This window comes from Phyllostomus discolor, chromosome 9, assembly GCF_004126475.2.
Source record: "Phyllostomus discolor isolate MPI-MPIP mPhyDis1 chromosome 9, mPhyDis1.pri.v3, whole genome shotgun sequence".
In the NCBI taxonomy this organism is placed as follows: domain Eukaryota; kingdom Metazoa; phylum Chordata; class Mammalia; order Chiroptera; family Phyllostomidae; genus Phyllostomus; species Phyllostomus discolor.
The window spans coordinates 14,228,031-14,255,513 of NC_040911.2; the positions used below are offsets into that span (position 1 = coordinate 14,228,031).

General features: G+C 42.1%; 1 protein-coding gene and 1 long non-coding RNA gene across 3 annotated transcripts in view; both read left to right on the plus strand.

Moving 5' to 3' along the window:
• Window positions 1-262: 262 nt before the first annotated feature.
• MBD2 (methyl-CpG binding domain protein 2) overlaps window positions 263-27,483 on the plus strand; it is a 67,030-nt gene continuing 39,809 nt past the window's right edge. The window contains exons 1-2 of one of the 2 annotated variants that reach the window (XM_028524455.2): window positions 263-883; window positions 19,104-19,263. In XM_028524455.2, the coding sequence (XP_028380256.1) occupies window positions 348-883; window positions 19,104-19,263 (696 nt within the window). In that variant the 5' untranslated portion in view covers window positions 263-347. The remainder of the gene's footprint in view (window positions 884-19,103; window positions 19,264-27,483) is intronic. The other variant, XM_036010198.1, reaches the window with a different exon arrangement.
• Window positions 10,757-12,422, plus strand: LOC118496941. The gene is made up of 2 exons (XR_004899495.1): window positions 10,757-11,145; window positions 11,373-12,422. It is a non-coding gene; the product is annotated as an uncharacterized LOC118496941 (long non-coding RNA).

The window sequence follows — 27,483 nt, forward strand, 5'->3', positions numbered from 1 at the left end:
CTCTTCGAGACACCTCTGACCTTCCCCACCTAGTGACTCGGGGCGACCGCCTTCCGGACTCCGCGTGGGGTGGGGACAAGGGCCGGAAGGGCGCGGCTGGGGGCGGAGCGGGTGGGGTCGGGGGCGGGTCTCGAGGAGGCGGAGACAAGATGGCCGCTCAGAACGCTTGGAGGACCTAAGAGGTGGTGGCCGGAGCCACGCCCCTAGAGGGAGGGCCGCTCTGTGCGCGCCCGCTCTATGATGCTTGCGCGCGTCCCCCGCGCGCCGCGCTGCGGGCGGGGCGGGTCTCCGGGATTCCAAGGGCTCGGTTACGGAAGAAGCGCAGCGCCGGCTGGGGAGGGGGCTGGATGCGCGCGCACCCGGGGGGAGGCCGCTGCTGCCCGGAGCAGGAGGAGGGGGAGAGCGCGGCGGGCGGCAGCGGCGCTGGCGGCGACTCCGCCATAGAGCAGGGGGGCCAGGGCAGCGCGCTCGCCCCGTCCCCGGTGAGCGGCGTGCGCAGGGAAGGCGCTCGGGGCGGCGGCCGTGGCCGGGGGCGGTGGAAGCAGGCGGGCCGGGGCGGCGGCGTCTGTGGCCGTGGCCGGGGCCGTGGCCGTGGCCGGGGACGGGGCCGTGGCCGGGGACGGGGCCGCGGCCGTCCCCCGACTGGCAGCAGCGGCCTTGGCGGCGACGGCGGCTGCGGCGGCGGCAGCGGTGGCGGCGGCGCCCCCCGGCGGGAGCCGGTCCCTTTCCCGTCGGGGAGCGCGGGACCGGGGCCCAGGGGACCCCGGGCCACGGAGAGCGGGAAGAGGATGGACTGCCCGGCCCTCCCCCCCGGATGGAAGAAGGAGGAAGTGATCCGAAAATCTGGGCTCAGTGCCGGCAAGAGCGATGTCTACTACTTCAGGTAACGCCCCTGTGGGGGGGGGGTGTTGAAAGGGTGCGGCGGGGTCAGGCCGGGGTCAAGGGTCAAGCGCTGACCTGGGCGACGTAGTTTAGAAGAGAGCGGGGTGTCCGTGCTAAGTGGCAGAAACGGGCAGGCCGGGTAGTAGAAGGTCCCAGAGTCCTTGGATGAGAGTTGACCCCAGTGTAGTGACAAGCAGTATGAATGGTGAAGAGCCCAGGACCGAGCATCTTAGGTTGAAGGTGTTGGAGACAGTAGTTTGCGAAGAAAGGGTTACTCTGGCAGGGATGATTAGTCCACGGAAGGGTTAAAAGGTGTAATTCATCGAGACTGGAAACTGTAAAACCCAGTCACTGTTGGCTCCTTTCCCAGCCTGTCCCAGACTCATCATCACAAAAGTGTTTAATCATGCACATGTACAAGAATTAGCTACCTGTGGGAGCAAGGTTTCACTTTGGGGGTTCCAGGAAACTTTCATATAAAGTAGCCATTTGGAATGCCTGAAGTTTATTAGAACTCTCTTGGTGTTGCAGAACGTACACTGTTTTGAAAACTAAACTCTAATAAGTTGTTAGACTCCTAGACCAAAATTAGACCCAGGGAACATTTGGCAATGTCTAGGGACATTTTTGGTTGTAACACCTCGGAAGGGGCAGCTCCTGGCATCTAGTGGGTACAGGCCAGGGATGCTGCTAAATATTCTGTAATACACGGGACTGCTCCCACCACAAAGAATTATCTGGCCCAAAATGTTACCAGCGCCAAGGTTGAGAAACCTTGGTCTGCATGATTCAAGGTTTTCAGCATGATATGCTCTCGCAGTCCTGTGGTCATGCTGTCTGTGTCATTAGTTTCGATGATCCAGTAACATGAGGAAAGTGCCTGTGGCTATTGATATCAGTGGAATTTTCTTATCAACAGGTTTACTAACTTTTTTTTATAAAGCATCCCATTTACAGAAGGCAATAGAAGCATGTTACTGTTACATTCAGTGGCTTGCAGGCTGTGTTTGTGGGTTGACTTGAATCATTTTCAGGGAATATATTTGGATGTTGCAACCAATTGTTGTCAGACATTTGGCCATTGGAATAATATTATGAAGGATTTCCATTCTTCTGACCTCGAGTTGGTTAATACATTGCCCCCTGGGAAAATATATTTGTGTGTATGTGTTTATGAGTTGCAGATACTCTTAAATATATCTAAAAGGTTAAAAAATACACACGTGTATGTGTATTTTTTATACATGGATATACACAAACATATCCTTACTGATATAACATGTAAATGTGAATATATTTCTGACAGTTGCTCAAATATATGGTTTAATAGTTGCAGTAAATTAATTTCACCTCTTCAGTCAGTGAAAGGGGTGTCTTAGAACTATTTTGTCACTTTACCTGAGACCACTTATCGTGAAATCTTAAATGATAAAATGGAAAACGTACTTTAAGCATACAAAGATGGTTATCTTTTGTATCTCCCATCATTAAATATTAATTTTACTGGAATAATACTAAGAACGTTATTGTGGAACAAGTTGTTACTCCTCTCAAGTTCACTTGTGTCAGGTAGTGCTATTTGCAGTCGTTCGTTTTCCCGTATCCTTTCTTTAACAGCGCCTTCTGCTTTTCCAAGCAGGTAGTATACAAAACCTTTCTGTGAACTGTGTCTTCGTGTCTTGTAGCCAAATATATTGGACAGGAATATCCTGCATCTGGGATTGAACTCCTTGAGGAACAGAAGACTAATCTGTTCTCAGTAGAACATCTTAAACTTTGAATTTCACTCAGTGTGAGATTTCTCCTGGGAAATGGTTTGTTTGGTTTTGGGATGACGTATTTGTCCAAACTAACTTTTGCTTATTGCAAAGCTTTTTGTTGTTGTTTTCCTTGCAGTAGCTGTAAAAATTATTTCAAAAAGACAGATTTCTGTATTCTGATTTGTGGTCACTTAATATTGTTTTGAATGTTGTAAATTTTTGGACGTTTACTTTTTTAATACAAACTCAATACATATTTTATGCTAGAAAAACTAATAATAGTAAATTTAAAACAAACTTTTCAAACATTCACCTAAGACGAATCACAAGCCAGTAGAGTGATAACTCTCTGAAATTAAGTCTTTTTATGAGACGATGCAACATAATATGCTTTTTACTTGCTCATGCAGAATTAAAGGACACATTGAACAGATTTGTACCACATGTGCTTAGCTCAGGGCTAGAAGGAGTGTTGTGTTTGCTGACTACTTCCAAAGTGTTAGTTACTATGCAGGATTGTAATACCCAGTCTTAATTTCCTCAGGAGAGGTTACATTCTGAGGCAGGAGGACACGTGTAGCATGTGATATTTGTAATACTGACTTCCGCTTTCAGTGATGAATGATGGAGGTCACCTACTCATAGTAAAGGTGGACATACTATTTTTCCGTCCGCAGTGTAACCGCTTTGCATATTAGCATCTCCATAGACCCCCGATCCGTTAAAAACCAATAGCTCAAAACACCCACCGTATCTGTTAATAGTGGGTTAAGAGCTAATTCTCCTGTTGGTAACGTGAACACCTGCACCAGGTTGTGTGCACTGATTCTAATAATGCTAACTCCTGAATTAGCCTGCCCCTGGGGAGATTAATTTAAAGACGTCTGTGTCTATCAACGGAGGGTGTGTCTTAACACTTACTAATTGGACTTAAGCTCATCATCAGGAAAGCTTCACATTTTGGAAGAGTGGCGTTTTGGTTGTTTCCTGAGACTGCCAAGTAATCTAATAGGAAGGCGTGCCTCTGGTTGCCAGTTAAGCAGTATAATTATGCTTTCTGTCCGGACTACTGATAGTATACTGGCAGTTCATATGTTATCATCCAAAGTTTGTTTGTAAAAAGGGTGTGGTTTCATGAAGTGTTGGATCCACTGGTATAGTTTCTGAAAAAGTTCGTGAAACTATTATTTGTAGTATGAACCCCATTATTTGAACAATCATTTCTAACTGGTCTACTTGATGCCTGTTATTTGTTGTTTTTGGTTTCTTGCACTTGTAGGTTGATGTTTTTGAAATATTATTTTCCTCTACATAGGAACCTTTAGTAGCTATTTCATGCCTTTTTTTAACAAGTCTAAACTTGTTGGGTTCTAGACTTTTGCCTGTAACTGGATTAAAGACCTGGGAGTTAGGGTAAACTGTTACAGCTGTTGCTGTAATATATTATCAAGTGGGATATTGAAACATTTTTTACTCCTATCAAAGTTAGGATGCATTTGCACCTGATCACTTCTGTCAAAAGATACGACAATGGAACTAGAGGACAATTAAAATAATAATAGGGAGCCAGGTACATGAGAGAACAAAAGGATTTCACTTAGATTTGGAAAGAGGAGGACTCAGATGCAGTATAATTAAGGTCCATAAAATCAAGAGATACAGATAAAAGTAGACGTCTCTCTAGAAGGCAGTAGAGCACAGGAGCTAAGAGATCTGGGGTCAGTATTCTCACTCTGCCCTGACCAGTGGTGCAGACTCAAGCATGTCACTTACCCTTCCCAGTATGGTAGTTTATTTTTCTGTCTGTAAAGTGAGCGCGATGGTACCTTTACTTCAGTGTTGTAAGACGTCAATCCCAGAACAGTAAAATCAATACATACAGCTCTTGAAGCTTTAGATATATTTAAGGATCAGTTAAGAAAAACAATTCAGTAACTCAAGTTTTGTGGGCTGAACATACATAAATAAGTTTTTAAAAATGTATAGTGAAAATTATAAAAAAAATCCCATCTGTTTCTGAAGACTAGTATGGGCATGAATTCTGAATCATTGAGGTCAAAATTTAAAACCCCTCCCTCCCTTTTTTTGTCCTAAAAAATAGACTCATGTAGTCTTTGTTGGAAAACACTAGATGAATGAACCGTGGGAGAGACCCATTGCTTTTAATAAACTGTCTTCCCATAATAATTTTCTTTGGGTCATCTCTATGTAGTTAAGCCTGGTGTCCCTTGTATTACTTTCATGTTCATTTCCATGAAATCTGAGACTTTGTCACAGACCTATCATCTTCCCTCAAGTACAGTGCCGAACACACAGATGCTGAATAACTTTTCCAACTGATATAACAGTTACAGTTTTGTAAAAGAAGTCTTAAATGGCTTCTTAGCCATTGCTTTATGTTACCTGTGGAGTTGTGCTAGGGTGGAATTGATTGAGATATTTTACTAGGTCCAAACATTTTCAAGTTCCTAATTTTTATCATTAATGTTGAGGGTATTGTAGAAGGACAGAAAGCTTTTCTTTTTTACTGTTAGAAAGCTTTTTTTAATATTAGAGATTCAGTCTATAGCAAATAAGATGCTCATCAGAGAGATACAGTGAAAAAGGTAAATAAGATTTTCATAGGGCAGAGAGACACAGTGAGAAATCAACATTAAAATTTTATTGACTACATAGTATAGGATGTAGTATAGGGTCTTAACACACCTTAATTTTACATGTATTCAGTGTCACAGCTCTCATAATTTTGGCAGTTGTTACTACTGTTTTGCTAAATGGTTTTTGTGTATTGTCTTGTCAGATCCTTATAACCCCATGAAACATAGGCACAGTTATCTCCATTTTACCTGTGGGGAGTTAGGATAGGGAAGTTAAGTAATATGCTTAAGGTTGTACTGCTAGTTAGTGCAGAGTTAGAACCTTGATACAGGTGGTTTAACTCCAGAACTCTTAACCATCCTGTTCTGCAGCCTCTGTAGTCCCTACTGGTATTTTTAAATATTGCAACACCTCGTGCCTAATCCACTTCATAGAGCTTGATGTGCTACTAAAATAATGTAATTATTTACTGTTATACTTGCATCTTAAAGTTGACAAAGGGTAAATTTTAAATCCTATTTGGATTTAATATCCAAAAGATAGTCTTTCTGACAAAATATAGTCTTCTAGCTCTAATGTTGGAGGGGGAAAAATGAAAAAAATTGTTGTAAATTGCCACTAATTAAGGCAGTTTTATTCTGGGTAATAGAAGTGAACATTTTTGTTTAGGAATGTTTGCTTCCCTCTCCCCGACCCCTTTTTTCAAATATGTTTAACCCAGGTTGACTCTTGTTATTTCTTAGATATTTAGGTAGGCAGCACATTCCCTAAGGAGCAAGCTATAGGCCCTCATTTTAAAAGTGTTTACTGAACTTAGAAGAAATCAATTGTAACTTGCAGGTTAAATGTAGCTTATTGAGATAGGTTTATATGGTCCCTGCAAAAAGCTCATGTGCTTCTTTCACAGTTGAGATACAGTTGAAATGTACCTTGCCCACCAATTTTAAAAAAGCTCTTCAGTTGGAGAAAGGAAAGAAATGCAATATTTATTAAGCATTTATTGCATAATTGAAAGTTTGAGTTGTTTTTAGTCTTTTTTTTCCATGATACTGCCTGACTGAAGCCTGGGTCCCCCCAAAAAATAGTAAAAAAAAAATAAAAAGACGGAGGTATGGTGGGAATCGCGCTCTGAAAAGTCTCTGTTGGCAGTACCATTACATCTTTTCGTGATGTGCTGGAGGAGTTTTTGTTAGGGTGCAGCATTGCTGCCTGTCTTACATCTGAGTTCTGGAATCTGACATGCAAAGTCTTACCTGCCAGAGCACCCACTCACAATACCTGCAGTAGAGGAAATACATAGCTCGAAAGAAACTGATACACATACATTCTGAAACCAATTTCCAATAGAAATTGATAGATGATATTTTCAAATTGCTTTGAAAATTCCGTTTGTGGGACAGAAAGTCATAATTTGGTTTTAATTAATGAAACAGAAACAGGTAATTTGCAAAGGAAGGGAGATTTTATATATATATATATTTAAGATTTTATATGGGACTAAAAAATTCATAACCTTTATTCCTGTGTTTGAGATCTTCTCAGACTTGCATGATGAATTAGAAATAAATCATCAACTCTTAATTTCGTGGATTTACTGTTTGTCTAGGAATATTAATACGCTTTTCAGATCTTGTTCATTGATCTTTTACTGCTGTTTGCCATTTCTACTAAGAAATGGCTAAGCAAGTTGCAAAATGAAGTTTTACTTAATTTCATCAGAACTTAAAAAAAAAACCCAGACAACAAAAATCCTCCCAAAAACTTCCCAAGGAAGGAAAATAAAAGTATGGAATAGAATAATATGAAATAGCATGAATAATAGAATAGTATGAAATTTGAATAATTTCTATGGATCTTTTAATTTTCCTTAGTCTTATAATTTAAATTCAAACCGATTTGTTTGGAAATTTGATTACATAAGCTGTGTGTGAATGTAAATAGTAAATGTAATTTAAAATTAGATTTTAAAATTGAGCACTTAATATTTTTCAGGAACAATTGTCAATGATTTATAAATGTGAGGAATAAAACATCTTTTAACGATTTTTGAATAATGTATCTTGATTTTTTTTTTTTACTTGTTCTTTTTATACTGGAAGAATCCATAGATTAAGGCAAAGGTGAATGTCCTTAAAATTATTTTTTAACATGTATGTAATGATATATGCATTGTTCTCAAAAGGCCTATCTTGGAGGCCCCTAGCCTCTTTAAAAAAAATACTACAGTCTCTTTTGGGGGTATGTTTAGCTATCTATTTTTTATTATGGAAAATTTCAAACATATGCAAAAGTAGATAGGAAAGTGTAATGAATACACCATGTGCTGATCAACCAGTTTTAACAATTAGCAGCTCTTAGCCAATCTTGTGTGATCAATATCCATCCTCCCTAATTTTATTTTGAAATAATTCCAAGACATATTTAATTCCTGACTTTTCCACAGCAGTGTCCAGAGCCCTGTTGAACCAAAATAACAGTGTTTCTCCTTGTTCAGAAAGTGAGTGCCTTGAAGCAATTGTCAAGATAGGTAGAATTCTATATTCATTCATTTTTTAACTTTTTTAGTGGATCATCCTGGCTTAAAACAACAACAACAACAAAAAAAACTTAAGATTTTATGATGGGACTAAAAAATTCATAACCTTTTATTCCCATGTTTGAGACCTTTTCAGACTTGCATGATGGATTAGAAATGAATCATCACCTCTTAATTTCATGGATTTGCTGTTTGTCTGGAATATTAATACACTTTTCAGATCATGTTTATTGGTCACAGCTGTGACGTACAGGTAGTAGAACTTGCTACCAGCAATACACTATTTATATGTAATTTTTCTTACATAAGGTCTAGTTTATGGAATGAAAATGATTGGTACAATTTGAGTTATATTAAGGTCTTTTATACTGCTTAAAATTGTGTTGTGATTCCTTAAACATTTATTTTAAAGGAAAAGGGAATGTTGTTACATTTTATTCATAGACAAATTGTAAATTTTTTCCTATGAATACTTTAAAAATAATTCTTTATCCTCTTACCCCCTCCACTCCAACTGCTAAAGAAATTCTTTGATCCTCATATTTACTTGTCTGAACTCTTCATATTTTTAAAAAGAACATTCCAATTTTAAGGGAAATACTCAGGTTGTGTACTTTAATGTTTATATTTTAAACATTATAGGAAATTTCAAACATATATACAAAAGAAGAGGGAATTATATAAAAAACTACCAGGTACCCAGTTCCACAATCGTCCATCTTATTTCATCCATACCCCAATTCACTACCCCTGATTCAGTCTTAATTATTTTCAAGAGAATTTGACATCGTCGTATTCCATGTGTAAATACCAACCTCGTTATGCTCTTTGTGAAGATATGATTTAAAACTTGTGGAAATTTTATAACCATACAGAACTCAGTATTTCAGACTAGGATATAGAGATGCCCACAAGCGATTCATGGTGATCTGCCTGATACAGTGATTGCCATATGTGTTTTTTTAAATATATTTTATTGATTATGCTATTACAGTTGTCCCATTTCCCCCCTTCACTTCCCTCCACCCTGTACACCCTTTCCCACCCACTTCTCCCCCTTTAGTTCATGTCCATGTATCATACTTATAAGTTCTTTAGCTTCTACATTTCTCATATTATTCTTATACTCCCCCTGTCTATTTTCTACCTACAATCTATGCTACTTATTCTCTGTACCTTTCCCCCCTCTCTCCTTCTCCCACTCCCCTGTTGCTAACCCCCCATGTGATCTCCATTTCTGTGGTTCTGTTCCTGTTCTAGTTGTTTGCTTAGTTTCTTTTGGTTTTGCTTTAGGTGTGGTTGTTAATAATTGTGAGTTTGCTGTCCTTTCACTATACATGGTTTTTTTTTTTAATCTTCTTTTCTTAGATAAGTCCCTTTAACATTTCATAAAATAAGGGCTTGGTGATGATGAATTCCTTTAACTTAACCTTTTCTAAGAAGCACTTTACCTGCCCTTCCATTCTAAATGAAAGCTTTGCTGGATAGAGTAATCTGGGATGTAGGTCCTTGTCCTTCATGACTTGGAATACTTCTTTCCAGCCCCTTCTTGCTTGTAAGGTCTCTTTTGAGAAATCAGCTGACAGTCTGATGGGAGCTCTTTTGTAGGTTACTGTCGCCTTATCTCTTGCTGCTTCTAGGATTCTCTCCTTCATTTTTACCTTGGCTAATGTAATTATGATGTGCCTTGGTGTGTTTCTTCTTGGGTCCAACTTGTTTGGGACTCTCTGAGCTTCCTGGACTTCCTGGAAGTCTATTTCCTTTGCCAGAATGGGGAAGTTCTCCTTTATTATTTGTTCAAATACATTTTCAATCTGTTGCTCTACCTCTTCCCCTTCTGGTACCCCTATAATTTGGATGTTGGAACGTTTAAAGATGTCCTGGAGGTTTCTAAGCTTCTCGGTTTTTTTGAATTCTTATTTCTCCATTCTTTCCTGTTTGGTTGTTTCTTCCTTCCTTCTGGTCCACTCTATTGTTTTGAGTCGCAGTTTCCTTCCCATCACTATTGGCTCCCTGTGCATTTTCCTTCATTTCTTTTATGGTAACCTGCATTTTTTTCATCTAATTTGCACCCAAAATCAACCAATTCTGTGAGCTTCCTGATCACCATTGTTTTGAACTGTGCATCTGATAGGTTAGCTATTTCTTGATCGCTCAAAAGGATGAGTTCTGGGGCACTGATTTGTTCTTCTATTTGAGCCATCACTCTCTCTCTCTCTTTTTTTTTAAAGATTTTATTTATTTATTTTTAGAGAGGGACGGGAGGGAGGGGGAGAGAGAGAAAGAGAAACATCAATGTGCGGTTGCTGGGGGTTATGGCCTGCAACCCAGGCATGTACCCTGGCTGGGAATTGAACCTGGGACACTTTGGTTCGCAGCCCGCACTCAATCCACTGAGCTACGCCAGCCAGGGCTTCTCTTTTTTTTTTTTTTTTTTCTGGGCGGGGGTCTGGTCGCTCCTGTTACGGTGAGGGGCGGAGCCTTAGGTGTTCACCAGGGCTGGCGCCCCAGTCGCTAGATTGTGACGTTGTATGTGAGGGTGGGGTCGAGAGGCAACAATGGCGGTAGGTCCATTCTCCGTGAGATCTCAGTCCCTTTTCTGGTATCCTGGGCTGCGCCCTCTGCCCTGCTCCCCGCCTCACTGGGTCTGCCAGCGGCCACCTGCGAACTCAGGGTCTACCCGCTGCGATCTTGTGCACCCCAGATGCCTTATGTGCTCCCGGTTGCCCTATGCGCCCAGTTCTCCCTGTTCTCCGCAGGCCGCCACCCGCGCCCACCCGGCTCGTCCTCTCCGCCCTCCTACGGGTCTGGATGAATGGGTCTATTTCAACTTCTTGGCTGTCCGGCTTCCATTCAGATAAATTTTCTGTCAGTTCTGGGTGTTACTCTGCCTCTAAATTGTTGTTGTTCTAATCTTGGTTGTGTGTGGAGGTATGGTGCGTCCACCTATGCCTCCATCTTGGCCGGAAGTGCATATGGTTTTCTTATGGCTTACGGAGGAGGTACAAGGTGGATTGGTATTTCTGGTGTCTTTGAGGTTGGGGTGAAGTCATGTATTATGGACCAGGTAAACGACATGGTTTGCGAAGGGCTGAAGAGGGAAACCATTCAGCCTGTTGAAAGTAGAGTGCATAAATAGGGTTGGAGCAAACGTCACTGGGTAGGAGGAGTAGAAAGTGGGGTTGAGCGGTAAAGAGGCGGCGAGATTAAAAAGGATCTCAAGTGCAGGGTAAGATAGTTGGCTCCCTTTTGCTAACGAGTTAAAGTCCATTGTGGGCTTTAATCATCTGATCAGTGATTATAGTGTTTTTTTTAGGAAGAGCAGTCTGTAGAGTTTAGAATGCAAAGAGACTAGCAAATAGAAAATCAGTTAACACCCTGGCTGGTGTAGCTCAGTGGATTGAGTGCAGGCTGCGAACCAAAGCATTGCAGGTTCGATTCCCAGTCAGGGCACATGCTTGGGTTGTGGGCCAGGTCCCCAGTGGGGGCCACATGAGAGGCAACCACACATTGATGTTTCTCTTTCTCTCTTTCTCCCTCCCTTCCCCTCTCTAAAAATAAATAAATAAAACCTTTAAAAAAAAAAAGAAAATCAGTTAGCCTATCATGGTGATTTAGACCATGATTAAAAAAATGATACAGGTAACCGCAAAGTAAAGGAAGGATGGATTCAAAGGTGATTATGAAGGTACTGGATTTATTAACTGATCAGAGATGGACGATATAAGTAAGAGTAGATAAAATTTCCAGGAACAAACTAAAGAAGGGCTCCGGATGGTTCATTTCAGGAGAGGTCTGCATTTAAAGATTGGCAGGAAAGGAGTTAAAGAATGGCGAGCAGAGAGCTGACTTTTAGATGGATTTCTCTGCATGTATGTCATGTAGTTTTGAAGCAGTGTTTTATATATAGTCTTTGAATTAATTGGTTTGGCAGTTTTCTTTATTTTTTAAAAATATTTTATTTATTCATTTATTTATAGAGAGGGGAAGGGTGGGAAAAAGAGAGGGAAACAAACGTCAGTGTGTGGTTGCCTCTCATGCACGCCCCCACTGGGGACCTGGCCTGTAACCCAGGCATGTGCCCTAGACTGGGAACCTAACCCAAGATCCTTCAGTTCTCAGGTCAGCACTCGATCCACTGAGCCACACCAGCTAGGACCAGTTTTCTGATATATGCTGTGTACCTTAAAACGATTCTCAGACCTAATTCTTATGTGTATGTGGCAGCTTCCCCACACCAACAGACAAACCTCAGACACCAGCAGCGTGTCTTGAGAATTCATCTCGATTCTGACACAGTATTACTTGGAGATGAGTTCCAGAGGTTCAGGGTTCAGTCCCCCAAGACTGCCCTGCACTCACGCTGCCAGTCAGATGCTAGGCTTAAGCCCAGGTTGTTACTGACCCGATGACCATCTGTAAGTCAGAAGTTCCCACAACCTCCTTGGAGTCTCTTAATCTTTTAGCATTGTTCACAGCACTCAGTCAGACCCATTTATTCACTACATCACTGATGTATTACAAAGGATATTACAGGATACAAGTCAACAGCCAGATAAAAAGGCATGTAGGGCGAGGTCCTGAAGGAAAGCACTTCTGTCCTGGAGCTTGGGGCGTGTGGAAGCATTCTGGTTCCCCATTGTGGTCGCTTTCCCAAAAAAGGCTGACAAGCTGTCCTTTTGGGTATTTGTGAAGGCCCATTACATAGTCATGCTTGACTAAGTCTTTGGCCACTGGCAATTATTTCAACCTAGAGCCTCTCCCCACGCCTGTTCGGAAATCAAGGGGGCGGGACTGCAGGTTCCCGTCTGTAACCAAGTGGTTGGCTCCTGTTGGCCACCAGGCACTACCCTTGAGTGAGATCCAAAAGTTACCTCCTTAACAAAGCAAGAGACACCATTGTTGCTTTTATTGCTTAGGAAATTCAAGGGGTTTGGGAACGGTGAGCCAGGAATGGATGGGAACCACATGTTTCATATAAGATGACCAAATATGTATTTCTTATAAATTGCATTATTGCAGTGCCTAAGTCCAAAAAGATAACTTTAATTTCAGATTTTTAGTCCCAGCTAAAATATGATTTCTGGAGACAGTTATTATTTAATGTTAGAGAAGTCTTTTTCTTTTAGTACTTTACTCTTGTAAGTAACTGGTAAACTTTAACATTTAAGCAGGTAGGAAAAGACAGAAAGTTGATATTTTCTTACTCTAAAACTTTTCCAGTGCTGTAGCTTACAGCATTTTCAGTGTGGAGGTTTTTATTATTCCTCACGAAATACCTACCCTGATGTTGTTGGAGAGGGGTTCACCTCTGAACATGCTCAGTAGCTTTATGGCTACTTGCCATAAGTGCTGCTTGCCACTCATGGGCCATGTTCACACTGTTCCACTCCGTTTACTGCCACCCTCCATGATTCATCCTGTTGTAAATGTTTCAAAGCTATATACTTGTGTGTGCTCAGACTTCTGGTCCCCTCATAATGGTTTGACTAAATGTCACGATTTGCCATACCAAAGTAACGTGAAAAGATCTGTTCTGTCTGTAGAATGCAGTTTCATATGCAAATGGCGGGTCTTCATTAGAGTTAATTTTTGTATCATAGAGTGTGGCACAGCGTGTCATGGCTGTGTAGTTCAGGTAATTATGGTTACAGGTGAGTTTACAGAGTGGCAAAATGTGAATACCATTAAATTAAGGTGACCATAATTTAAGTATCACTGGTATCTCAGTTAGTTTTGTTTTTTAAAGCCATATGCCAAATAAAATTTTTCCTGATTATTGAAAGCTAGAAACCTCTGAGATAGGTTTGGCTTAAGAAGTGCTTTTAAAAGTTTAATCAAAATGAAAGCAAGCGAAGACGAAGTTGAAATGAGGAAATGTTCTTACGTGCACTGGAAAAATATAACTCATGTTTTTGATTTCCACTTGATTATTGCCTTTCTTCAGGGTACTCAGTGGGTTGAAGCTAGAGGTGAGATCGCAAGTTGGTTCAGGATTGGCATGTATTGGGGGTGGTTGGTAGGGAATGTTTTTTGTGGGTGAAAGTGAAATATTAGTATTGTATTACTGGGATTAGAAACAGTACTCTGGACAGAGAAAACTGAAAATGACTAATATTGTTCACTAGTCTACCAGAGTTTTTATTTTATTTTTTAAAGCAATTTCCCTTAATGTGCTTTTAGTCATATTAAGTCCTGGTGTGTCTGAGACTGGGACCTGCAGCAGCCATCTTAGAATGCAGACACGTGATAATTGTTAGGCAGGGTAAGACCAGGGCTTAAATTACTTTTTCTATTCATCTAGCATTCACTTTCTCGGCCACTTCCAACGTCATTTTGCTGCTGTGCAGATGGTCTCTATGTGATGGGCAGAAGGCCTGCTGAACTCTTCCCTTGGGGCCTAGTCTTTTCTGTACAATTGCCTTCGTTTGCTGCAGAGAAGGTCCGTGGTCTGAAAATGCACTGGGGCAGCTGCGCTAACTTGTCTTAAAACACCAAGCACCAGCTGTAGCCGTACGGAGAAGTGAGTGCCGAGTACCACTGTTCTGAAGGCCACTGTGTGTGTGACCAGTACCTGTAGCTGTTCAGTTACATGCCTCATAGAAGTCCGTCTTTATGACAGGAGGTGGGGATTTGGTATCAGTTACATCTGACTGAGTACTAGTTGGTATTTATTCCACCTTATTTTTTAAAAACTCTCTTCTGAGGATATGTTCATTGATTTTAGAGAGAGAAAGGGAGGGGGGGGAAAGGAGTGAGGGGAGAGGGAGAGAGTGAGAGAAGAGAGAAGAACCACCAGTGTGAGAGAGAAACATCAGTTGGTTGCCTTCTGTGTGTGCCCCGACCAGGGACTGAACCTGCAACCTTATGGTGTATGGGACTATATGGGAATGATGCGCCAACCAACTGAGCCACCTGGACAGGGTCCAGTTTTCTTTTGATGTGCTAATAGTTAAAACTTGATTTCTACCATTTTCCTTCATTGTTCATTTAGTTTATCAGTAGAGTATGTCAGGCCTTTCTTATGATACCACTTCCTATTTGATTTTCAAAATCACTAAACATAGGAAATGGTTTAAGCCATACTAAATTGCTAATCTAGATCATAAATTATGCCATCACTTTTCATGAGTTGTTTCTTTATGCCATTCATAGGATCTGTTGTCACTGCCAGTGGTGAGCAGGGGTCGGGGAGACACAGCCGAGCCCTCCCCACAGGGAGAGGTGGCCCTGGGCCACCCAGCACTACTCACTCGAGGTTCACAGTGGGGCAGGCTCTCCTCTTATTGGCAGCAGCTGCACTTCTGAGGTTCAGCCTCGGCCCCCTCTCCACCTTTGCACACGCAGTCCTGGGCGCATTCGTGTACTCCTGGGGCAGCAGGAGGTGCCTTCGCATCCCTCGCACTTGAAAGAACTGCCAGTCAGAGAGGGGCAGGTCTCTGCTCCCTGTGGAGCAGAAATGCTGCCGGAGAGGGTGAGTTGACTTCCCCTGGCAACTGGACACTTGGTTGAGTTCTTAAGTATTTCGATTTCCTTAATTTGGGGGAAGGGTAACTAAAATTGATAGATCTCTGATGAGTTTTGGTCTATAGAAGAATGTTTTAGTGAGGCTTAAGTATGTTTTCCCTTGCAGCACATAACTGGCATTTCACCTGTTACGTAAGGAACTTCTTATTGCAGGGTTAATTTGTAAAATGAAGTCAGTTGGTTCTTTCAGAAATGACATTCTGGTTGCTTTTAAGCTGCAGCCTACGAATAATAGTGCTTATCTTTTTGGTAGAAGTTGCTACCCTAATATGTTCATCTTTTGGAACATTAGTCTGTGAAAACAAAGTCCACTCTGGAACTCAGCTTTTTATTGCACTACAGAGGTCTTATTTGAGAGATATCTGATTGAGAATTTTTATTTTATTTTGTGGAGAGATTTTTTTCCCCCTACTGAGGGACACTAAACATTTTGTCAGAATCTTTTAAACCAGTAACTGGACTATCTAATTATAAGACATATATAGCTATTTTAGCTGAATGAGAATTGATTGTAGTTATATAAGTGACATAATATAGAGAAATCTTTACCAATTTTTAAAATTAATTTGGATCTCAGTAATATTTTATTTCTTATGTAGTATAATAGAATCATGAAAATATTTTCTAGTTCAATTTTTTAAATTCCATGCAATGTAACTTTTAACTAAGCAAAGAATTGGCCATTTCAGTGTGTCTGGAAATGAAAACCATATTCTTTACTGTTCAACTGATAAAAGTTTTTGTTTTCAGAAAGTTACTTTGTTTTGTGCTGGCCTATATAAATCGTGTTTGAGGGTTTTCAAAAGTGGCATTGTGACTTCTGCTTGTTTGACTCATCAAGAGAATGGATAGGAATTGTAAAGAAGTAGAATTGCAGGGACAGGAGAATTATTTCTAACTAGGATTGGAGAATCTCAGACAACTTCATAGTAGAGGTGACATTTTAGCTGGGCTTATGACAGGTAGGATTGCTCATGCTCATCCTTCCATCTGGAAAGACATGGCTGGAAGTCAGAGGGATGTGGCATATTTTGGTGACATTGTTTCCAAGGCTAGTGGGAAAAGAGAGTAGAAAAAAATATCTCACCGGATTAAAGGGTTTTGATGTGTTCCTAAGGAGGTGAAGCTGTTTTGTCAGCAGTGAGGAGTCTGGACATTTAGAACTTGGACTGGATGTGTGGCTGAGGGATGGGGGGCGCTGAAACATTGGGATATGCTTTCTAGCTTGAGGATCGGGTGCTGGTGGGCAGTGATGCTGCAGCAGAGGGCCATGCAAGAAGATCAGGCTTGCGGGTGAAAGTGTGTGGTGGGCAGGGATGATTCAAGTTTGGACAGTATTGAGGGCTACAGGCTATTTTATTTAATGAAACAGCATGTTTTGAAATCAGGGTTAGAATGGGAGTTGAGGTTTGCTCATACATAATCTTTTGTCCTTTCCTCTGCTGTGTTTTTGTTGTCTGCTTTGTTCTAGTTTGTTAAATCTGCTTGTTACTGGTTATCTTCATCTACAGGCTGAATTCTATACTTTGAATTGTGTTTCAGGAATACTTACGTCATGTGATTATGGAAAAAGAATGTTGATTTGATCTTCCCTTGTCTTGAAGTCGGTGGTGGCAGAATACCAGAGTTTGACAAAGAGGGGTGTGTTGGTTTGGATTTGACCCAGACAGAAGTTTTGCTGTTCCAGGGCAATATTTTATTGCTTAGTTTTGCAGCTCTTTCCCTTTTGTCTTCCTGTTGAATTATTTTTCTTTTATAGTAGTCAGTTGGTACAAGGTTAAGTTATAAATATAACATGTTGGTTTCTTTGAGAGGTGTTCTAGAATTCTCACAGTTCCCTCATGGTTATGTATCCCCCTGATTTTAACAGTTAGTTTATTCTACACATTTGGCTCAGAAAATTTAGATAAGACTTTGGGGCAATGCCACACGGGAAAAAAAATGTAAAACAGACCAGTGTCTGTTTAGATTCTATATAAATCTAGCACTTTTGTAATTTTCCAGCTTTGACAGTATTTTGTACAGGAAGTGAATTCCTGTTGGGATTCTGTGAGCGGTTGCCGAGTGAGTGACCAGAGGGGTAATCTGTAGTAACGAGGGCTTCGTGCCCCACTGGTACACCTCGTGGAGTTGCATTAGATGACACGTGATCTCTCTTTATATTGAAGTTACACTCCTTTAAAGCGTCAACATTTCTTTGAAAATGTTACACAACAGACCCAAGGAGGGGCGTACGATATACTGTTACCAAAAGGACCTCCCTTTTTTCCCCAGGGATTCCTCCCCCCCCATACTAGGTTCGCTTTGCCTGCTGCCAGAGGAAAGATGTCTCTCAGTGCCAGAGATTTGTGAAAAGGAAAGGAATTATTTGTTTAAAAGCTATGCAGACCTAGAGTAATGACCTAAGGTCTTCATTAAAATACTAAATGTACGGTTTTCTTAGGCCCCTCGAGGAATAAATGCTAATTAGCCACAAAATTAGGCAGAATAGAGCTTTATTTTGGGGGTTTGTGCTCCCGGGCGAAGTTCTCTGATCCAGAGAAGAGGGGTCAGAGCGGAGCGGGGGAAAATGGTGGGGTTTTATTCCGGGTTGGCTCTCTGTGGGAGCTGGGGATCGATCCTTGGTGAACAAAGAGGCCGCATGTCATTGGTGGTTCCCCTCGCCTCCTGGGTTGGCGGCAGCATCTCTTCCGGGTTGTAGTTCAGCCGCCGTGACTGATGGTGGTCCAGGCGCCATTCTGTCCTGCCCAGCCCATCCTGACACTGAGGTTCTTTAGAACACCCACAGACGCACACAGTCCTTCCTTCCCCCCTCTGCCTCGTCCGGGGTACCATATCTCAGGAAAAGAAGTGGAAGTCCGTGATTCAGGCTCCCGGCACCATCAGCCGTGTCGCTGCCACGGTCTCCAGTTAAACCAGAGCCATGTGGCACTTTCTCATGGCCTACCAGCAGGAGTCCTTTCACCCCTTTTCTTCCAGGCAAAATCTCTCCTGCTGCCTAAACCACGTGGCAGAAGGGAGCACCCCAAAGCCGCAGAGTGCCCACTCTGCTGCCAAAGCTGTGTGGTTCTCTATTCTCCTGCCACAGCTGCATGGTCCTCTCTGTCACCCAAGCTGCATGGTCCCAACAAGATGTCAAAGCCGAGTGGTCCTCCCCACCACCCCGTATGGCTGCCCTGCCTGGGTTTTAAATCCCTACACCAATCTTCCTCTGGGGGAAGTTGGAGCCTCATTTCCAACTCCTCCTACAGTCAGTTACACCTGCCCGAATTCCTGTGTTCTAGCTTTACTGGGCTGCCATAGTACGTCTGGGCAGGCATGGCCTCATGGTGTGGAGCCAGTCTTCTCCAAGCTCTCACACAGGCACTGTAACCAGGGGGAGCTGCCTCCCAGTTACTTCCCCACCCCTCCCCACCCCCCTCAAAGCATGGTCACAGCTATTTAACGTATCTATGAAACCTGTTAAAGGTTATAGATATGTTAAATGACCATGCCTGAGGTTAGTTGCAAAGCTGTTGCTATTCAGCATAGTTCCTAGTGGCCCTGCTCCATGCGTCTGGGGGAGGTGAGGACATCCTGTATATTTTTCTAATAGTTCCTGGACACCTTGAGCTCTGGACCCCAGTACAAATCCCTATTTGGGGTCTCCCTCTTGGCTGCACCTTGTCACAAAAATATAAACACGTAAAACTGTGATGTGGTAACAATTGGGACCAGGAAGGACAGCGTGAAGAAAAGGTTTATGTAGAGTATAGGGTAAATATTGCTGTCTTGTACAATTTACATTATCTTTCTTCTAGTCCAAGTGGTAAGAAGTTCAGAAGCAAACCTCAGTTGGCAAGGTACCTGGGAAATACTGTTGACCTCAGCAGTTTCGACTTCAGAACTGGAAAGATGATGCCTAGTAAATTACAGAAGAACAAACAGAGACTGCGGAATGATCCTCTCAATCAGAACAAGGTTGGTTGATTTACTTACAACATCTGTATGCTATTTCAAATGCTCCCCCAAAATACCTTATGTTTTAAGTATAACACTGGAGTTTGGTTGTCTGAATTCCAGTTTGTTTTTCATTCCTCCCCCTGCTAAGTAAGCATTTTGACTTACAAATCTGATTAATTTTCTGGTAGTCGGCAGTACGTACAGAGGGGGAGCCTAAGTAAATCGTGCACCATTGAAAACACCGTTCTAGCATCTGTCTAGGTCAACAGACACCACACTTTGGGCCCATTGGGACTGTTCACAAAAGATTTCTTTGTTGATGTTAATTGTCTCCTTTTTTTTTTCTTTAAAATAGTTCCTCTTGCCCAAAAAGAGGCAACATTTTAATGTGGCAAATATTCTTCCCACATAGTTTGTAGTTACCTACTCATTTTCAGGATTAGGATTTGAGAAAGGGGAGTTTTTATTTTGACTTGTGACCACGTGGAGGATAATGACTTTCGTGGATAATCTTCTCATCCTAACTAATACTGGGATTGGAGACTTTTCTAGTAGCTCTTATTTTTATTGAGCTGCTTAGTTGATGGCTTAGTATAGGAACTCAAACTAGTAGCATTTGAATTCTAATACTAACGTAGTTGTATTAATGTACTTGGTATCTTTACAAGGCACCTTTAACATCCCTTCCCCGCCCCGCCACCCCCACTCCCATGCCCAAAGGACAACTAATCTTACAACCGTTTTTCTCAGTTTTTCTTTAAATCTCATTGGTGTGTGTGTTGCCAGCACTACTGGCTCACACTGACTGTGCAACAGTGAAGGGAAGAGGAAGGGCTCCTCTTTCTAGGGACACAGCTGCTGTAACCCTGCCTGCCGCTTGGGAGTATGTACTCCCTTTCAGAGCCTGGAGGCAGTGGAGGGGAAGGGCTTTGGGTCCTGGCAGGAAGAGTGTGGTGCTCTCTCTGGCTCTGCCCCTGACTAGCTCATGCGGTCCTGGGCAACCTCCTTAACCTCTGCTGGCCTCTGAGTTCTCATTAAACTCTTTCCCTTGGCATAAATAGGAATTTATATGAAAATGTCTAGTCTAGTATTTGACCCATGTTTGTTCCCTTCCTTTCCCTGTTGCACCTCCTAAAGCATCAAGCTACCTCAGTGAGCAGCATTGCCTGGTGGCCTGCGTGGGAAACGTTCTGCCCCAAGCTGTTCTCCTTATCTTTTTACCTTTCCTGAAGGGTATGGGGGTCTCTGCTTCACATCTCTCTTTATTCAGCTTCCTCGTTTGTTTACAGTGGTTGAATTCCCAAAATTGTTACGGGGGTTAGAATGCACTGTTTCCTCAGTAGCATTGGCTACTTTGCATAGGTTTCCATGGGACATTGGCAGGTACCTTGTTTAGAAAGGCAGGGTGGGAAGGGAAGTCTGGGATTGCCTCTGACATGCGTAACAGTGTTACTGTAGGTTGGTAGATGTTAAGAAACATATGAGACGGTGACTGGAATTCAGGGAGCTCATGTTAGCAAAAGTTAGGACCTTGAGTATGTGTAGGCAGAGCTGTGTGATATCAGCTTGAGAAAACTATTCTAGGTTTATTTTGCTTCTTACATATACAGAGGAAAATTAAGATTTGTTTAAAACTGCCTTTTAAAAATAACCACAGTGCTGGGTGTCTATGGAAGGGACTCACATATTTGTGAAATGATTGGAATGCTTTCAAACTACCTTATTGTTACCAGACTCACAGTTAAGTTACACTAAGTGTAATGTGAAGATAAACTTCCTGATAGTTACGAGTTCACTAAAAACCGAAACCTAATTCGTCTCTTTAGTTTGTGTGCACCTTTACGCTCTAGCTGCGCTGGACTGCATCATCCTGCACCATGGCATGTGCTTTCAAGATTCTGCTTGCGCATGTGCTGTTTCCTCTGCTTGGAATGCGCTCCCCCCTCCCCTCATCTGGGACTCCTCTCATCCAAGGCACCGCTCCATTGTCTCCATCCCCGTGAAGCCTGCCCTGCACTCTCCAGGCAGATCCAGTCCCTTCTTCGTAACGCCTCCCTGGTGCTTGGCTGTTGTGTTTGTGGTCGTCCGTCAGCCTCCGTAGACTGTGAGCTCCGCGAGGGCAGGGACCGTGTCTTTGTTGTTGTTGTTGTTTCTGTGTGTACTGCCCAAAGCCCAGAACACGGTAGGTACTTGATAAATGTTTGCTTCATGTTTGTTTGATTAAATATCCACTTCATTTCAGAAGTTTATAGTGGCCATGGATGTTTATTGAATAAATTAATATACTGTACATTTTTTTGGAAATGCTTCTCATTGTCATTGTTTTCTAAAGCTTTCTATCTGAATTTTGGGGGGCATAGTCTTATTTTGCATCTGCTTTTATCTTCATTAGGCAGTCAGAAAATAGAATTTTGCATTTTTTAATGTAAGTTCTCTTTTAGCCTAACACCGACATGAAATATCTCTGTAAGGTAGGAAATGTATTTGTGAGTAATTAATAATAACTATTATTACTATTGTTTTAATAATCAGTATAGAGAAAGCTGGGAGGCTTGAACTGATAACGGGAATCTGAGGTAGTGTTTTGCTATGTGGTTGTAAACCTGGCTAAAGTACTTTATTAATTGTGTTTTGAGGGTTTTTTTTTTAACTCTTACCTTCAAAGAATTAGAAAGGTAGTTAATAAAATAAACTTTGAAAGAGGCTAAATTGTAGTTTATAATGATGGATTATAAACTGATTTTAATATATCTTCCATATCAAAGGTGAATTTACTGGGTGAACAGTATATTCAGATACGGTTGGAAAGATACTTTCTGAAGATCTTTGCAAAGTGGTCTTAATTGTTTTAGGATGAGTGGGTACAGTGGTATGGGAATTGTCTTCTGATTAATATTCAGTGAGGCTATTGAAGTACCTGTTCTCTCCCATCTCAGTATTAACCTGGCTTGAAAATCTGTTCCATTCTTGTAGACATTGTACCTCACTGATTTTCTCGCTGCTGCCGTAATTATTCCAGTCAGAAGCTCTACCTGTCCAGCCGATAAAGCAGAGTTGCGATGTTAAGTGGGGCACTGAAGCTGCTCCGTTAGGTTAATGGAGAGGGACTAGAGAAAGGCTTGGAAGTTGTCACCACCAAGTTGGTAGTTGAAGTCTGGAGTGGCTTTCTCGGAGCTCACTTGAGGGGGAAGCTACAGAGCAACAGAGTCCAGTAGTCATTCCTTTGCTGATGGCAGTGTGGTGCTCACCAGCCACATGTGGCTGTTGAATACCTGAAGTGTGGCTAGTGTGGCTGAATTACTGGATTTTTAGTTTTATTTATTTACTTAAAGATTAAATAGCCCCATATTCCTGGTGGCTGCCATGTTGGACCGCACAGCTCTAGAGCCCATCCCTCAGTATGTACACGTGATAACAAAACTTCTGCTTCCAGAGCTGCGCCTTAGTTAGGCACTTGTGCGACCTTGTGTTCTTCAAAGAGATGTTTCAGGTCTCAGAGATACGATTCTGAACATTTTAAGACGGAAGTTAGTTTCTTAAAATGTAAGTTTCTTTTTAATTGGAGAATACTAGGATTGGATAAAGAACAGTATAGTGATTATCAGTGCAAGATATGTTTAAGGAACTTAAGGAACTTGGTTTTGTTGCTAGAAAATGCTTTTATTTTAATGTTTCAGATGTATAAACATTAAACTCAATTCCTTGTGCTTCTAGCTCTTAACTACATCACCAAAATATTTAAAGCTTAAATATTTAAAGCTTATTTAATATCAAAGCTACAAAACTAATAAAATTCAAGTTCCCCAGTATTAATATAACTTATGGTATATTTTACAAGTTCTTACAATATGAATATGGTATGGAGCTAGTTATTTTTTTTAGCTTGGCTTGTTAGTGCTATTGGTATCTGGAAAGACTCAGTTCTTTCACCACATTTCTCTATTTACATAAATTTGCTTCACTCTGAAATAAAGAGCATCATGTTCTGTTGAATTAATTACACTGTCATAACTCATTTGTCATGCGTTACCTTGGTTTATGGTAACATGCTGCTGTGACCCTACACACACCTTGAATTCTGTGTGGCTGTGCCCTCGGTATTCAAGCAGATGATCTAGCGGGTGCTCGTTTTGGCTGTCTTCACCAGCGCACTGAAAACAAATGATTGCAGGGAGTCGCTGTGTCATGGGGACAGCGTCTGTACAGTTTGAGAAACAAGCGTCTACTCCAACGGTGGGGACCAGCTTGGGTGTTGGGTATAGAATGGGTGCCCGTGGGGAATGGGTTGGGAAAAGGGGAGACTGGAGGTAGAGCAGTGCGGGCTGATGCAGTCAAGAAAAACAATGACGGCCTGACTCAGTGCCGTAACAGCAGGTACGGAAAGGTGTGAGACTCAGTCGGGAGAATGAGTGCGCACGAGCACCCCGTGAGCGTGGAGAGGGGCTTGAGGCCTGCTGCAGTCCTGGCTTGAGTAATGTGGGGCGAGGGTGAATAGGAAGTAGGGGGAGATGAGCAGGTTTGGGGGTGGTGCGAGGAAGATTGAGTTACAGTACTTTGTGTCTTGGACCTCTGAGCAGGTCTTGTGGATCCGTGGGACTCCCAGGTCATACTTGGGAAACTCCTGTCGTAGTGGTTTGCCCCAGTGTATTGAGGTAACCCAACATTGGGGCAAACAGAAGAGAAGTTATCTTGTCACACTGTTAAAAAAAAAGAATGAATGAATAAGTCAGTCTTAGGGAAAGTAAGAAGGAACTTCCAGAAAGGTGGTAGGAGAAACAAGAGAATGTGGGGATCTGAAAGCCTAGGAAAGATGATTTTTGTTAAAAGCTGGGGAGAGATCAAGATGGATGAGGATTTTGTAGTCTCTGTTAGATTTCCAACTTAGGAGGCATCTGGTGACCTTTAAATACCAGTTTTGAGGGTTGGAAGGACCAGAAGTCATTTATAAAGTCAGAAAGTTTCTGGGAAATGAGCAATCAGAGGCAAAATATAGCTTGCGCTTTTCAAAGTTTAAAAATTGATTTATTATTAGATTAGTTTGTATACCTGGTGAAAGGAAAATACACATATTCAGTGAAAAATATCTTTCTCTTCAGTCTCGCAGGCTTAGTCCTCTTACCTCTAGGAGACTGTCATTAACCAGTTTTTATATGTCCTTCCAAAGTTCCTGTGCATTTAGAAACATGTACACATATGTGCATTTTTACCCCCTCCCCTAAAAATGGTTAGAATACTTGAATGAAGCTTGAAAGAGATGTGGAGCGTAGAGGACAACACTCAGAAGAGAAAGCACAGTCAAGGAACAGTATTACTTCCTTTAAAGGCTGAAAAGGGCTAGCGTGGAAGAAACTAATAGAGACGGGGAAGTGTCCAACCGGAGGGTCCAGGAGGCCCTCTGGGGGTCTTTGAACTCGGTGCAGTATGTTCTGTTGTGCAGTTTTCTAAGGAGAGAGTCCACTCATCAACTTCTCAAAGGACATGTACCTGAAGAGTTAATAACTACTGTTTTAGAAGCAGGAGAGGAAGCGAGGCCTTGGCAAAAGATGTGAGGGACCAGCTTCTTTCTGTGGCTCACATTTGGTCTTTTTTTAACTGGTAAGGAATTTTTCAGTTACTGAAGTAGTTAGTACCTTAGCGGGCTGACTTATTTATGTGCTAGGGACCCCCTGGTCAATTCACCGTCACCAAAGAGGCCTGTGGTCAGATCGTTCTGGTGCCCCGCTCCTGGTGGAGCAGAGTGTGGTAAGAACTGCCCCTTGTCTTCTGCTTTGCTAGAATCTTTCCATCCGAACTGAAAACAGAGACTTTGTTCCTCCCACCAACATTCCTAGATTCTTCCTCGGAAATGCTGGTGCTCTTTTCATCCGTGTCTTAAACCCTTTATGAACAGTGTCTTCTGGTCTGTGTCTGTTGGAGATTGTTGGGCCCGGAGAATGGGAGTGAATAGATCATAGGTGATAAATCACTCCTCGGCCTTGAAGTGCTCACGAAGGATTACTGGCATCTCCCCGAAGCGAGGGCCACTGTTGAGTACAGGTTTCTATGAATTGGAAGTGAACTTGACAGAAGTGGAAGTGAGGAGCCAAGTAGCTATTAGAGTAGTCCGGTGAGGAGCGGTGGTGGCCCAGGCACGTGTGGGGAGAAGTGGACAGGTTCTAGGTGTGTTTGAATCTAGAATTGACAGGATTTGCTAATGAATTGGGTATGGAAGATGATAGAAAAGACTCGAGTGTGAGCCCTTAGTTTGTAGATGGTTCGCATTGCCCTTTACTGAGATTCCTGTAGGAAAGATTTTACATAGGTGGATAAAATCAACTCAGCATTGAATATGCATAGTTTAAGGTGCTTATTTCATATGTAAGTGGAGATGATACATAGGTAGTATCCCAAATAATAGAAGTGGAGGAGATTATACAGATACGGGAAAGGATCCAGAACCAAGCCCTGAGAAAGTCCAGTAATGGGAATTTGGTGAGAGTAGAAGGAATCAGCAAAGTGTATTGCGAAAGAATGGCTAAGCGAAGCGAGACGTGGGAGAGGAGAACTTCAAAGGGAAGTGATCAGTTACATTGATTGCTGCTGAAAGGTTGAACTGGGGAACACAGACACTGCCACTGAGTTTAGCAACATGAATTAATAAGCTTGATAATAATAGTTTCAGTGAGAACAGATGCCAGATCGGATTGGGTTGAAAGTGAACAAGGGGTAAAATTGGTCCGTATGAACAATTCTTTTAGTAAATTTTCTCGGGTAGGGAGGAAAATTACTAAACAGTAGATGAAAGGGATGCTGGTTTGGTTGCTCTCCATTTTAAAGGCTTCGGAAAGGGTAAGAAGCGTGGGGTCTCTAGCACGAGTGGGAAAGTCAGAGGTCAAGAAGGCAAAGCGCATTTGCAGTGTAACGATGATGGTGACGGACCGTGGATCTCCACTGGGTAGGGAGGAGTGCGAAAGGAGTTACAGAACAGTGAAAAAAACCAGATAGTCAATGGATGGGAGATACTGATGGGGCCAAAAATTTCAGTGGGCAGTGCTAAGTGAGTTGCAAGGACAGGAAGTGGCAATTGCAGCACTGGACACTTGATTGAGATAATGGGAGATGGTGTAGTTGCTAGGTTGACAAGCCTGTGACTCTAATGTCAGGTGGGTGAGGTTGGGTAGAAGAATAGGTCAAAGGACTCAAGGTGTTGGGTGAGTTCCCCACATGGGTATTGAGGCCTCTAAGAACCAGAATGAGGTGGGGTGGAAAGGAAGACAAGAAACAAATGAAAATCTTCAATGAATGAAGGAGAAAGCGGAGAGGAGGGGCAGAGAGTAGTACAGCCAGATCCTAAGAGCTTCAAAGGAGACAGAGGTTTTGAAGGAACAAAAATGGAGAAATGATTTGAGAAAAATAGGGAGAAAGGAAAAAATCTATCCTATTGTACTTCCTGGCCCTTAGATGTAGTGCTGAGAGAGAGAAAGGAAGACCCTTCATTTGAGAGAAGTTTAGGGGAGATACTGTCTTCAAGGGGCAGCCAAGTCTCAGTAAGTCCAGGGACTGGAATGTGTAGAGAAAACGTTGAGGATATAGGAGAGCCTGCTGATCAGTCATTTTCAAGAATGTATAGTGTTAAGGATCGAGGTTTTCAAACTTCAGATCATTAAATCAGTGTAATTGTTCATGACTAGAATTTTTAAAAAATGAAATACAAGAGGATCCTTCAGATCATTAAATTAGTGTAATTGTTCATGACTAGAATTTTTTAAAAATGAAATACAAGAGGATTAGAAAATTGCACATCACATTTAGTAAGGGGGAGTATTTTAAGCAACTTGTGTTACATACTTGTGTGTACTGAGTCATAATGTAAACTGCGCCTCTACTTTCAGTTGAGGTCAGAAAAGTTTGACCGCCCCTGTGGGGTGGATGTATGGCAGGATACTCTGGGATGAGTGGTGGATGACAGTGTGTGGTCTGACAGACCGACTTGGCTGCTTGGTTATCACCAAGACATGAATTTGAGGTATGATAGGATTAATTTTGATAAGTGCTAGAGAAGCAGAGTAAACAGTTACAATAACTGTGGTCCTGACTTTAAAATTTTTTTATGGTCCTGACTTTTAAAACATTTTTGAATTTTTTATCCTCGCCCAAGGACATGCTTAATTGATTTTTAGAGAGAGGGGAAGGGAGGGAGAGAAACGTCCATGTGAGACGCATCAATCAGTTGTTTTTCCTATGTGTTCCAACATGGGA